This window comes from Rissa tridactyla, chromosome 2 (assembly GCF_028500815.1).
Source record: "Rissa tridactyla isolate bRisTri1 chromosome 2, bRisTri1.patW.cur.20221130, whole genome shotgun sequence".
NCBI lineage: Eukaryota > Metazoa > Chordata > Aves > Charadriiformes > Laridae > Rissa > Rissa tridactyla.
The window spans coordinates 66,946,050-66,958,309 of record NC_071467.1 but is presented as its reverse complement, the minus strand read 5'-3'; the positions used below and the strand labels follow the sequence as shown (position 1 = coordinate 66,958,309).

The 12,260-nt window shown below is 42.5% G+C and overlaps 2 protein-coding genes across 4 annotated transcripts in view; one reads left to right on the top strand and one right to left on the bottom strand.

Moving 5' to 3' along the window:
- LOC128905824 (dynein axonemal heavy chain 5-like) overlaps positions 1-8,195 on the bottom strand; it is a 168,395-nt gene extending 160,200 nt beyond the window's left edge. The window contains exons 1-5 of the mRNA XM_054192389.1: positions 8,033-8,195; positions 4,768-4,868; positions 3,663-3,851; positions 3,489-3,563; positions 1,092-1,178 (exon numbers count right to left, since the gene is read on the bottom strand). Coding sequence (XP_054048364.1) covers positions 1,092-1,178; positions 3,489-3,563; positions 3,663-3,851; positions 4,768-4,868; positions 8,033-8,195 — 615 coding nt within the window. The remainder of the gene's footprint in view (positions 1-1,091; positions 1,179-3,488; positions 3,564-3,662; positions 3,852-4,767; positions 4,869-8,032) is intronic.
- Positions 8,196-9,981: 1,786 nt separating this feature from the next.
- Positions 9,982-12,260, top strand: part of EXOC3 (exocyst complex component 3) — a 28,136-nt gene continuing 25,857 nt past the window's right edge. The window contains exon 1 of one of the 3 annotated variants that reach the window (XM_054193293.1): positions 9,982-10,091. The gene's annotated coding sequence lies outside the window, so the exon portion shown is untranslated. Of the gene's footprint in view, positions 10,092-10,196; positions 10,433-10,862; positions 11,871-12,260 lie in introns of those variants that run through there. The other 2 variants (XM_054193294.1, XM_054193292.1) reach the window with 2 other exon arrangements.

Below are 12,260 nucleotides of genomic sequence, written 5' to 3'. Positions count from 1 at the left end.
CATTCCTCTTGCATTCCCTGACCACCTGCAACCGTTGTATGAGAGCTGTTAGATGACATATTCCTGTCTAGTCATTTTAGTATCCTTTGGACTTATCCACGAGATTGTCTAATCCCTTTCTGAATCTGTCAACATAAATTCACAGAAGAAAACTAAAGACACCCTCAGCTTTCAAACATTCAAAGTACTTTTCATAGATATTTAGACCAGAATGGAGCATCTTATAATGACATTTATTTCATTTTTAAAAAAGGGAACTTAAGGATTACTAAAACCTTCTGATCCAAATACTTTTTAACATGTATTTTCATCTTTTCGAGAATGAAGTAATGTAAAAGTTTCAAAGCAGTACTGCAACAATGCTTAATTTTAATCTATTAAATCTAACACTAATTCAACTGTAACAAATTCGAAGAGCCATTCCAATTGGTCCAATTGGCAGAGAATGAACCTCCTTTCTCCTCTGAAAGTAAGAAAGAATTTTTCAGCTATATCTTTTCTAACATAGGAATGTTAATATAAACTTGTGGCAAAAAAAAAGACATCACCATGCCTTCTCCAAAGAAAATCGTATATGGTACACCCAATTCCCCCAAAAAGAGATACAAAGAAAGAAAATTAATCAGAAATCTTAATGACTACTCTCAATACACTGCTACATAATGCTTAGACATTACATGAGGAGGTTGTTATAAAAATTTGAATTGAGTAAGGGAATTTATCCATTGGAGTAATGTGCAGTATTATTAAAACCACCGATGAACTGCACTTTTAAACCAGAAGTGCCCAGGCACTGGAAAATACTTAAACATGCAGTCACTAACAAAAATGTTAGGATCTGTGATTCTTTTAACAAGGGTTTATTTGACCTGGTCTCCTCTCAGGTAGTCAAATCCATTAATCACTGCTTATTTAGTGGTGAATTCCAACCTCAGCTCAAGAAATGTTGGGAGATCTTGCATTATGAGGACATAGTTAAGTCCTTAAATATCTACCCAAGAATTACAAAAAGATGCTTAACACTGCACAATTGTTATATTTTTTCAATATTTTACTTTTCAAACATCATCTAATGAATTTTTCAACCATACCTCAGTAGAACCCATGGTAATAAATAACTTCTTCTGAAGGAAACCCTTTGTCGACTCATCTGACCTCAGTGACGGATTCAACTTCTGCTAGCAATTAAATTATAAATGAGAAGTTAATAAAATAAAAACTATTATCATACAAATATCTTATTGTATTTGAATATGTGAATTATAACTAAGCTTATTCTGAATCAGTCAGTAGATTCCCAGATAGAAATCATGAGGCTGGCTTTATCTGGAGAATAAGCTTTGCATGAATCTCACAGTTTCATAGCCCTGTTTTTTTCAGAAAACACTCAAAGAAGGGGGAAAAAAAAAATCTCAGAAAATATAATGAAGTTAAATCTGAAGTGTTTCCTAGAACAACTTCCTCCATGGAAACAAACTGGATGTCTTCCAGAAAGAGTCCAGTGCCTGGTCTGCGAAGTCATAATGTAATTGCATGCGGGATTCACAAGAAGCACTGTCAGCTGGATCCTGCCAACAATGCAAAGAAATTTAGTTTTCTGCCTATGTCTTTAACCACGCATCACTGAAAAACTTTCTCTCTGAGAAGCCTTGCTGCTGCTGGTCCCTCTCCAGTGAGATGTATCTACAGTCTCTTCTCTTTGAAGCAACAAAAAGGTTTAAGCCTAATAAAGACGTGCTTCCCTCTAATTTTCTGTCATCCACGTTCGAAAAGAATCTGTTGAAACCTGGAAGAATGTAACTGAAAACAACATGGAAGAAGCCTGCAGGTATATTTCTCTTTCAAGTTGAGGAGACACCTCTTCCTAAAAAGTCAAATGTTCAGCTCCTGCTAGACTAAATGTGTGATGTATTATACACGGTGGTGGCTCCCCACTTCCACCCCAAATCAGCATCTTCTAACCCCTATGCACAGTCTCAAGTGAGCATCATGGTGGTGAAAGAGAGAGATAAGCAGCGCTGAAGAAAGGATCTTTGGCAAATCGTGGTCAGAACATGCCTACTTGGCCAGGCCAATGGTCTGTCCTGGCTAGTATTTTGTCTCCAAGAATGGCCAAAAATGGATAAGAACAGGGCGAGCATGTTTGATACTGCCCCTGAGTAATCTCCAATTCTCCAATATATTTGAAACCAAACTGTTGACAGAACATGAACACAATTTAATGAAATCTCTTGATTCATCAGAATGGGGTAGAAGATACTAGAGATGGCATTCCTACTTTCCATCAGAAACATTTATTTTTATGCTATGCTGCTTTTGCAACAAAATTTTCATAAATTCATATTTTAATGGTTAAAAAGACCATAATAAAACATAATTAAATGCAGAAATGAAATTATTCATTTAACCCAAGCTGGGCATTTATTTCTGGCTTGTCAGTTAAGGAAAGCAATTTCAAGATTTTTAGTTTCATCTTGATTTAAGTCAGAGAACAACACGTTCATCCCAGAAATGTGTACACGCAGTCCCAGCAAAAGGAAAAACTGATCAGACTGTTTCGACAGCTGAGCTTTGCGAAGTCTCTAAGCAATTCCAGTAACACTCAAAAGTTCTTTTAACTTATCTAGGTTATAATGAATCTGTAATTCATTCTTGCACTTAACTGATGATCAAGCATTATCAATCATTTTTTCTCCCCAACAAGCCTAAAATACCAGCACATGGTGAATTAGCTGACCCTAACATGGCTCCTCAATGGCATAACCTGAAAGAACTGAGGAAGGACTTCTGCAGTTCAGGAAGCCCACAACAGTCATGTTAGGCAATTTCAAGGTCGCTTGGCACGTTCTGATATCACATACTCAGTGGAAGCTGAATAAATTATTTTGCTTTTTATGAAGAGGCTTCTTCTCAAAATTGAAACAGAGAGAAATACATCTTGGGGCCCACAACTACCTTATTTCTAGTTACAGTTTTCGAAGATTAGTTTCCGGAGAATGGGACAGACCTGAACATGAAGCCACCTTAATTTGGAAAGAAACTGTATCGATTTTCACTCTCCTGAATCAGTGCTGTGTCCATAGTGGAGCTGGTACAGCTCAAACCAAAAGAAGACAAAATAGTCATTATACACACAGTTCCCTCATTCTTATAATACTTATGTTAGCTAATCTAGTATTTTTAAACTCTGAATACTGTGAACACTTCATCTCAATTATCTTTATCATTTTTGAAATCTGAATTTTTACTTTACTTGGCCATTTTTAAGTTTTCTTTTGTGAAACAAGAACAGTACCAAAACATGCCATAGGGCATTCTCATGTAAGCCAACATGGCCGAATCTCAAGAATGAGACCCAAGTTCTTTCCACATTGGTATGCATAACAAAAAAATATTTGTTAAGATTTTCTGCATTTTGCAACAGTCATGTGAGGTATTTTAAAAAAAAATACAACTTTGCTTTTACAGAAGTAATAACAGAAACATACCTGCAATACATCTTGGTAAAAGAAGAGCAACTTTTTAAGTCCACTAGGAGCAAAGAATTGTTCTATAAGTTGAAACTAAAACCAAAATTAAAATTGTAGTTAATTGTGAAGTAGTTTCAAAAGACTGGAAATTTTGGAAATATATTTAATCATAATAATTTAATTAATATTTACCTTGTCATCAGAAATAATGGCCTCCTCCACTTGCTGCTCACTTAAGCCTATCCCATCTGCTAATCTTGATATCAAATACTTGTATCTTTCATCTATCTGAGCTCTTCTCTCCTCTTTGGTGACTTTGGCTTGCTTGGCTAGTTCTTTTCTAGTTTCACTGGAAAGTACTATACTTTTCTTACCAGTTGTCTAGAAAATAAAAGTTTGTTATAGAGAGATTCTTTTTGCTCACTTAAGGATTGCATTTTATATTGTTGATCTTTAAGCTGGTTTCATAACCTACTTCAAGCAGGAACATAAAAAATTACATCTAAGGAATGCAGAGGGAAAAGATCACTAATAGTTAACTTGTTAGGCCAAAATTATTTTGCCATATAGAGCTGCTACAATGGAAACTTCAGATCAGGACCTCAGAATCAGATGTGGATCCAGGCTAAGGTCATAATACAAATTTAGCAATATAAAGGCCCTAATTCAAATCTCAGCTTTGTGAATCCAGCTTCCGAACTTCTGTATGTCCATATTCCAGATGTGTCTCCATACTGCCAGCATTTTAATATATAGTATCAAGTTATTTCATCAAAGGAAAGAAATAAAACAAATCCACTCTAAAATCAGTCACAACTGGACCAAATATACAATTGATGTTTAATGCACAGGCTATACAAAGGTGGCAGTTGAATGATAAAGAAGGAAATTTATGTAGACAAAGGATTTTTTAGAGTCTTCATAACAATGTGAACAAGACTGAAAATAGATATGGTGAATAACATTTTAAAGTCAACAGATAATCTTCAGAAGCTATACAGAAAACTAAAGATTTGAGTAAAAAATTCACCACACTGATCATTTTCTTCTACACATCACTTCCACTGACATGAGTATCTGGAGTCTGGAGATGTCTGGAGCGTCTCTGTACCTCACAACTTTTATTGCAGAGAAACAAAGATAAATTACATCCTCTTCCCAGTACTCTAAACTGGGAATTCTAATTGATCAATCCTTATTTACTCCTGGATTAAAAAAAAAAAAAAGAAACCAAAAAGCTGGCCCACGTCCACCTTTGCCTCCTACTCACCACCTATTTTAGCATGATAACACTTGCCGGAAGAACAGGAGTCAAAGGTGATCCTGTGACAGCAGATCCTAGCTCAGTGCTCCTTGTTTTCAGGTCCCCTCCACGTCTACGATGCTTACTTTCTGTGTCTAGATAAAAGAAGCAGCAACTTCTAATTATTCAGGTATATGCACAATAAATGCATTTACAACACCTGCAGTGTTGTGTCTTAATATCTGCTGGCTAACCTCTTCTCAGGCTGGGGAAAATAAGGCATGAAAGGAACATTAGAAAACCCGTGCCTCAGCAGAAACCCCTGGAATCCATTAGGGGGAAAAGATGTCCTATACCAGCTTTTATCTTGAGTTCAATTGCAAACAATTGCTACTGATAGCAGTAAAGGTAAGAAAAAGCAATTTAAGGTACTAGCTTGAAGAAATCAGTTCTGGAAAAAATAGAGACTTTGAAATATGGTCACTTTTCACACTTGCTATTGTCACACAGTTATTCTTCTTCTGTTATTTCTTTATCTAAATTCTGACTGTCATGCATTTCTGACAAATTTGCTACTTGCAGAGACTTGCAAGAAAGCTTGAGCGCATGGAATACCTGAACAACAAAGATTGCTAATATTTGCAATAAAAACAGGACGTATATCTTTAGAGTGTGTAACTATCTTCTCTTGATTGTGTAAGCCTCCTTAAGAGCTTTTGAAGCCCTTGAAGTTATTTAATAAAAAATTTATCACATGCCTTTGTTTTTCGCAGAAATTAGGGTCTGAATATTTTTAAGTAATTTAAGTAACAAATAATAGTATTTATGTTTGCCCAATACTAAGTACAATAATTTATCTCCACCCAGCCACTATTTATCTTTTAAAAATTTTAGTTACAAAGCATTCCTAAATATTGCTTTATCTCTCCTTAACAGAAATACTGTTTCAGTTAGCTTCAAAAAGATAATTATTTGAAAGCATTAAACAACACTATTTGTAATTGCTACAGCTTGCTTTTATCCCAAGAAAAAGCAACCATTTTATTTCTCAGAAGATGATATTTAGGTCCCATCCTTGGCAGCAAATGGCATCCTCAGTGGAGTATACAGCAGTGCTAATGAGCAGCTCACTAAACTTTTAGGATCTGCTGTTTAATCTGTTCTAAATAAATGATGAGATTTTGACTAAAATCAATATTCTAATAGCATCTATTTCCTTATAAATTCCTTATAAATTTTCTTACAGATTGTGTCTCCTTTGCCCTGATTATAATGTATTACTCACAGAATCACAGAGTGGTTGAGATTGGAAGGGACCTCTGGAGGTCACCTGATCCAACCCTCCCTGCTCAAGCCAGTTGCCCAGACCATACTCAAACAGCTTTTGAATATCACCATGGAGGGAGACTCCACAACCTCGCTGGGCAATCTGTGCCAGTACCCAGTGAAAAAGTGTGTGTGTATATATATATATATGTATGAGATCCCTCCTGATCCTCCTCTTCTCCAGCTCCTCTCAGCCTTTCCCCACAGGAGAGATGCTCCAGTGCATTCATCATCTTTATGGCCTTTCACTGGACTCTCTCCAGTATGTCCATGTCTCTCTTGTACTGGGGAGCTTAGAACTGGACATAGTACTCTAGGCGAGGCTTCACCAGTGCTGAGTTAAGAGGACGGACCACCCCCCTTGACCTGTTGGCAACACTCCTCATCATCCAGCTCATGGTATCATCAGCCTTCTTTGCCATAAGGGACCATTGCTGGCTCATCTTCAACTTGGGTGTCCACCAGGACCCCCAGCTCCTTTCCTGCCACTCTGCCTTCCAGCTGGTCAGATCCCAGCACGTACAGGCGCACGGGCTTGTTCCTCCCCAGATGCAGGACTTTGCACTTTCCCGTGTTGAATTGTATGAGGTCCCTGTCAGCTCATTTCTCCAGCTTGTCAGGGTCCCTCCGGATAGCAGCACAACCTCCTGGTGTATCAGCCACCCCTCCCAGTTAAGTGTCATCAGCAACCTTGCAAAGGGTACACTCTGCCACATCATCGAGATCATTAATGAAGTTGATAAACAGGACTGGATGCAGTATCGACCCCTGGGGTACACCACTGGATTTTGTGCCACTGATCACCATGCTCTTAGCTTGTCTGTTCAGTTTTCAGTCCATCTCACTGTCTGCTCAGCCAGACCACACTTCATTAGCTTCTCTATGAGGATCTTACAGGAGTGAAGGTGAAATTCAAGTTGTAACTGCTCAGCAGTGTTAATCTGTTACACAAGAATGATTTGGCACGGAGAGCAAGAAGGCCCAACAAGGGTTAAGCTGGCTGGAAGCAGGAATGCCAGAGACAACAACTCCCATTAAGGGAGTGTAGTTTCCCTTGGTGATGAGATAAGAAACAGCCATAGCATTGTCTTTGCCATCCTGGAATTGGAGGCTCAGGGTCTACCTTTAGGCGGCAGAGCTGGTGCTGGGGGATGGACCCAAGGGTGGCCTGAGGTGCTCCATGCTGATGGAACAGAACAGGTACTGGTGCAACTGTATATAAGGAATTGCCTTGTGAGGACTTTTTATAGAATGGTTATAGCTGTAAGACTGTCCAATGCATTGGTCATTAATTATTTTTTTTACATTTCAGCACAAAAGTGTGTTTAATTTGCCTCAAGGGGCACAATAAAAAACTCACAACAGGAGAATGTCAAAAGCCTTACTGAAAATACGTCATATGCTCACTTTGCTTAAGTATTCCCCGGCCTTGCGGAAGAGGACGAGGTTAGAGAGTACTGAAGCAAAGTGGGCGTACATAAACCTGTCGGCCCTGATGGATGCACCTACAATCACGGGGGGGGGAGCTGGCTGATGTCATTGAAAGGCCATGTTCAATAATCTTTGAACTAATTATTCAATCTATTACCACTGTTAATATATTTCAGAAAAGAGATAACATACTATATGCCATACTATAGAGTACTACTAATTTGAACTCCAGAAAAATGGTTCTAATCAGGTTACTATGACTCGACACTAGGAAATCTGTTAAGGGATCACAGTTGCACTGTGCATGACCCTGTAAATACATATAAATATATGCATTTGTTTATTTATATGTACATATTTATTTATAAAGCAGAAAATTGCACATTGCAGTCCCTACACTGGCACATTCAGAATAGCACATACCCATCCAGTATACTTAAGTACGTTATAAATTTAAACACTCTACTTAATAATTGGTTTATGATTTTGTACATGGAATTTTTTTTCCATACAAAGACAACATGAAGTACTTATAAGTACTTATCATTATTTTCTCCCTTACCTTTTTTTATAGCAATGAGAGGTGGACAGAGTTCAATGTCAGGTTTGGAAGAAAGTTGCACTGCTTTCAGTTGTTCTGATTCCTGTGGTGCAGAGTGACCAGGAGAGGAACTAAGCTCAACTCTTCCCCCTAACTCAGTCTCATCTCCCACAGTTTCCTCCATTTCCACCACGGCACAAAAATCAACCTAAATCAACAAAACAGAAAATGACCGGCAATATAGCACTGTATCAACTAACCACATCTTCAGTATTTTTATTCCTGTTATAGCACCAATATGATAGACTAGCAATGAAAAGAAATAAAAAATTTGCTACTTTTGGTTGCTAATTTAAAAGGAGAAGATCTAAGCAGTTTACAAAATGATAAAATGAGCAAGCCACTACGGTTGCTCATTACCAAAACTTTATTTCTAATTGCATAACTGTCCTTTCTCTCTGACCAGACTGCTGTAGGTGGGAACTCACGCATCGAGGGACAGGTTGAGCTCCTTCTTACAGGACAGCTGCAGGTCCTACTGCAAAGCGCTGGGCACAGATCGCCGGCTGAAGCACTTGCTTAATCTCAGGCTGGTTTTTAAGCCTTCGTTCGGTCTGCCTGGGCACTTGGGAGTTGCCGGCAGCTGCTATGGCAACCCCTACACAAACCCAGCTAACAACCCAGTCCCCAGGAGGCACCTCATCTGTCCCCATTTCCTGCTGCATACACCAACCCAGTGCTGATTCCATAACTACGTGTCTTTCTAAATGCACCAGAGTTTTCCCTTACATATAAATTACATCCTAAGCAAGCAGCTTCCCTGAGCATCAGCATTTCTGATGTGCAGAGCCAGGGGAGGCCACAGTGAGACACATGCCAGCAGCCATAACACTCTCCTCAACACAGCCCTTCTCGGCACAGCAGCAACCTGGGTTCTGGGCAACACCTGAAGAGACACAGTTGAGACAAGGGGCTGAACGAGGGCTTTCCCTTTTCCTCTGCTGGGCAAAGCCACTGCCACATAGATCTGAAAGGTACCACATGGTCCGCAGCTTATCCACCTGCAGCAGCCTTAGGAGCACGCTTCCTTTCTCCAGATGATACTCAACAACCACCTTGTAACTATCTAAAGGGCACGTGTCAAGAGGATGGGGCCAGACTCTTCTCAGTGGTGCCCTGCAACAGGACAACGGGCAACAGGAACAAACTGGAACGTTGGAAGTTCCATCTAAACATGAGGAAGAACTTCTTTACCCTGAGGGTGGCAGAGCACTGGAACAGGCTGCCCAGAGAGGTGGTGGAGTCCCCATCTCTAGAGACATTCAAAACCCACCTGGACACGTTCCTGTGCAACCTGCTCTAGGTGACCCTGCTCTGGCAAGGGGGGTAGACTAGATGATCTCCAGAGGCCCCTTCCAACCCCGACCATTCGGTGATTCTGTGGCCAGGCTTTCACTGCAATAGGTTACCACTCAACCCCAAAGGTTTGCTACCTCAAAGGACTTCTGCATTTTGGTTTTTTAACCAATCTCAGTGACTTTGAACCAGGCCCCAAAAGCACTGACAGCGCCCTCGACGCTGAGAGACTAAAAAAAAAAAAAACAAGAAGGGAGGAAGATGAGGCAGAGGAGGTGCCACCGGTATCCCCGCAGGCTGCAGCCGCGGCCCAGAGCCCGCTCTGAGGAGAAGCGGCCGCCCCCCTGGCCCCCAGCAACACCTTGCCGCGTACACGCTACCGGCACGAAGCTCCTCAGGGAGACACAAGCAACAGCGCTCCATGGCCACTAAACCAGCCTGACCGGCTACTGCTCTCAGACAGGCTTTTTGAGCCCCATCCCCCGTCCCCATTCCCGGGAAGACGCAGGCGCAGCCCGTCGCCCCCCCGCGCACAGGTGAGGGAGCCCAGTCCGCATGCGCGCCGTCCCCAGCACCACCACCCCCCCCCCCCGGCGGACGGGGGGGGGGGGGGGCGCGTCTTCGTTCTGCGCCTGCGCGCCCTCTCGCTGCGCCGCGGCGTGCGGTCGGCGCCTGCGCGGTGGCGGCCTGTCAGTTCCCCTTGCCGAGGGGTGGGCGGCAGCCGGTAAGTGGCGGCCGCTTCTCCTGCCCTCGCTGCTGGCCCTCTGCCAGCGCCACGGACGGTCAGTGACGCCCGGCCGGCTCCTGCCGAGCTCTGTCGGTGTCGGTAGCGACCCGAGTGTGGCACTGATGGGGAAGCGGAGGAGGGCTGGGTTGGGCTAGGCCGGGCCGATCCGGGAGCCCCCCCCCCGGGATGGTGGGGCCGAAGCGGGTACTGAGGGCTCCTGCGGCGCGGCTGCCGTCCGAGGGGCCGTGCCGGCGCTGAAGGAGCTCGGCGTGGTGGGGGCTTTGCCCGGCAGGTCGCTGGCCTTTGCCCGGCTGGGACGGGCACCTGCGTCGATGCGGGTAATTCGAGCTGAGGCGCCTCCGTCGGGGAGCGCGGCCGGGAGGAGCCGGGCGGAGAGGGCGCTGCCACCGAGCTTTTCTGTGAGGGGTTGTGCCCCGACACCCGAGTGTCGCCGAGGGCCTCTCGCCTAGAGGCTCATTCTGGAGAGGGCAGGGGCCGTCCCCGCCGAGGGCCCCGGCGTGGGCCTCCCACCGAGGGCCTGTCGTCCCCCCAGCTCGCTTCTGGCATCCCGGCCCAAGCTTGAGTCTGGAGGAGGAGCAGGAGGGTGTGCTTGCAGCTGAAGGCTTTCCAAGACGGCTCGGGACTTTCTTTTATAGCTCTGAAGATATTTGTGGTGTTGGCTGACAGCCGCCATGTAAAGTTGGCATGGTTTCTTAAAGTTTGTACTTCCTTTTGAATGGTTAGTAGTTGTGCAATAACCTCTCTACCTCAGCAAGTAAGCATGTAATCAGGAGATTACAGTATATTGACTACTGACTTTGTTCATGAGGTCTACTTAATGTGCCTGGGTAGTGGCTGCATGAGTTAAAGCTCTCATAACTCTGTTGAATGTATCCAGAGTTGTTAATAAAGGCTATCAGCCATAAAGCTATCAGCTGCAGACATCTATTTCTGTAATAAATTCATATTTAAAAACAACTCACTTTTAGTTGTAGGTGTAGTCTTGATAACTTGGAAATGGATTGAACTAAACAAAAACAGAGTATTCATTCAAAAGTGCGGGTGGTGGGAATAGATTCTGCACCTTGAGATGTAGCATAGGAAATCAAACCTCATTTGAAGTAAACGGGCCATTAGTAGAGAAGTGATGGGTATGGTTGCACAGCTGAGGGGGTGAAGTAGGCCATGAGTTTAAACTGTAGAAATAATTCTGGAATAAGTGCATACATACGCATTTAACTTTTGAAGATACTAGAGATACAGATCTTGAGATATCGGATGAAGGAACTTGAGATACAGACTTACGGTCTTACTGACTAGCTCTTAGGCAACCCTTGCCTGGAGTGTTTTTTAACCATGTTAAGTTCTAAACTGACTAATTGTAATAATGTTCTACTGGGTCTGGCTGGGGTGGAGTTAACTTTCTTCATAGTAGCCGGTATGGTGCTGTGTTTTGGATTTGTAGCTAAAACAGTGTTGATAACACACCAATGTTGTGGCTATTGCTGAAAGGTGCTTGCACAGCGTCAAGGCTTTCTCTTTTTTCCTGTTGAGTCCTCCTCTAACCCTTGAGTAGGTTGGGTATGGGCAAGAGATTGGAAGGGAACGCAGCCAGGACAGCTGACCCAAACCTGCCAAAGGGATATTCCCTACCATATGATGTCATGCTCAGCAATAAAAAAAATGGGATATGTGAAGAAGAAAGCAGGAGAGGTGACTTCTAGGGTGGACATTGTTCAGAGACTGGCTGGGGCACTGTTTTTCCTATGGTGGATGGTGAGCAATGTCCTTTGCTTCACTTGTTTTCTTGGTTTTGTTTGTTTTGGTTTGGGGATTTTTGTTTACTTGTTTCCTCTTTCCTTCACCTGTTAACTGTCTTTCTCTTGACCCATGAGTTTTCTTGCTTTTGCTCTTCCAGTTCTGTGCACTTGGTACAGTTCTTCATCAGATCACTAATTTAATCTGTTGAGATTAAGGGATGATTTGAAAGTGATACTTTCAAGGAATAATGCGGATATGAGAGAGTATAATGTGTAGTCATGGCAGCAGAACCTAAAATATTTTATTTGATTCCAAGAGTGAAAATGTAAAATCTTCCTTTCCATTTGGAAGGAATAATGAACTCCAGATGTGTTCCTTGGAGTTCTGCGAGCATCATGTTTTTGC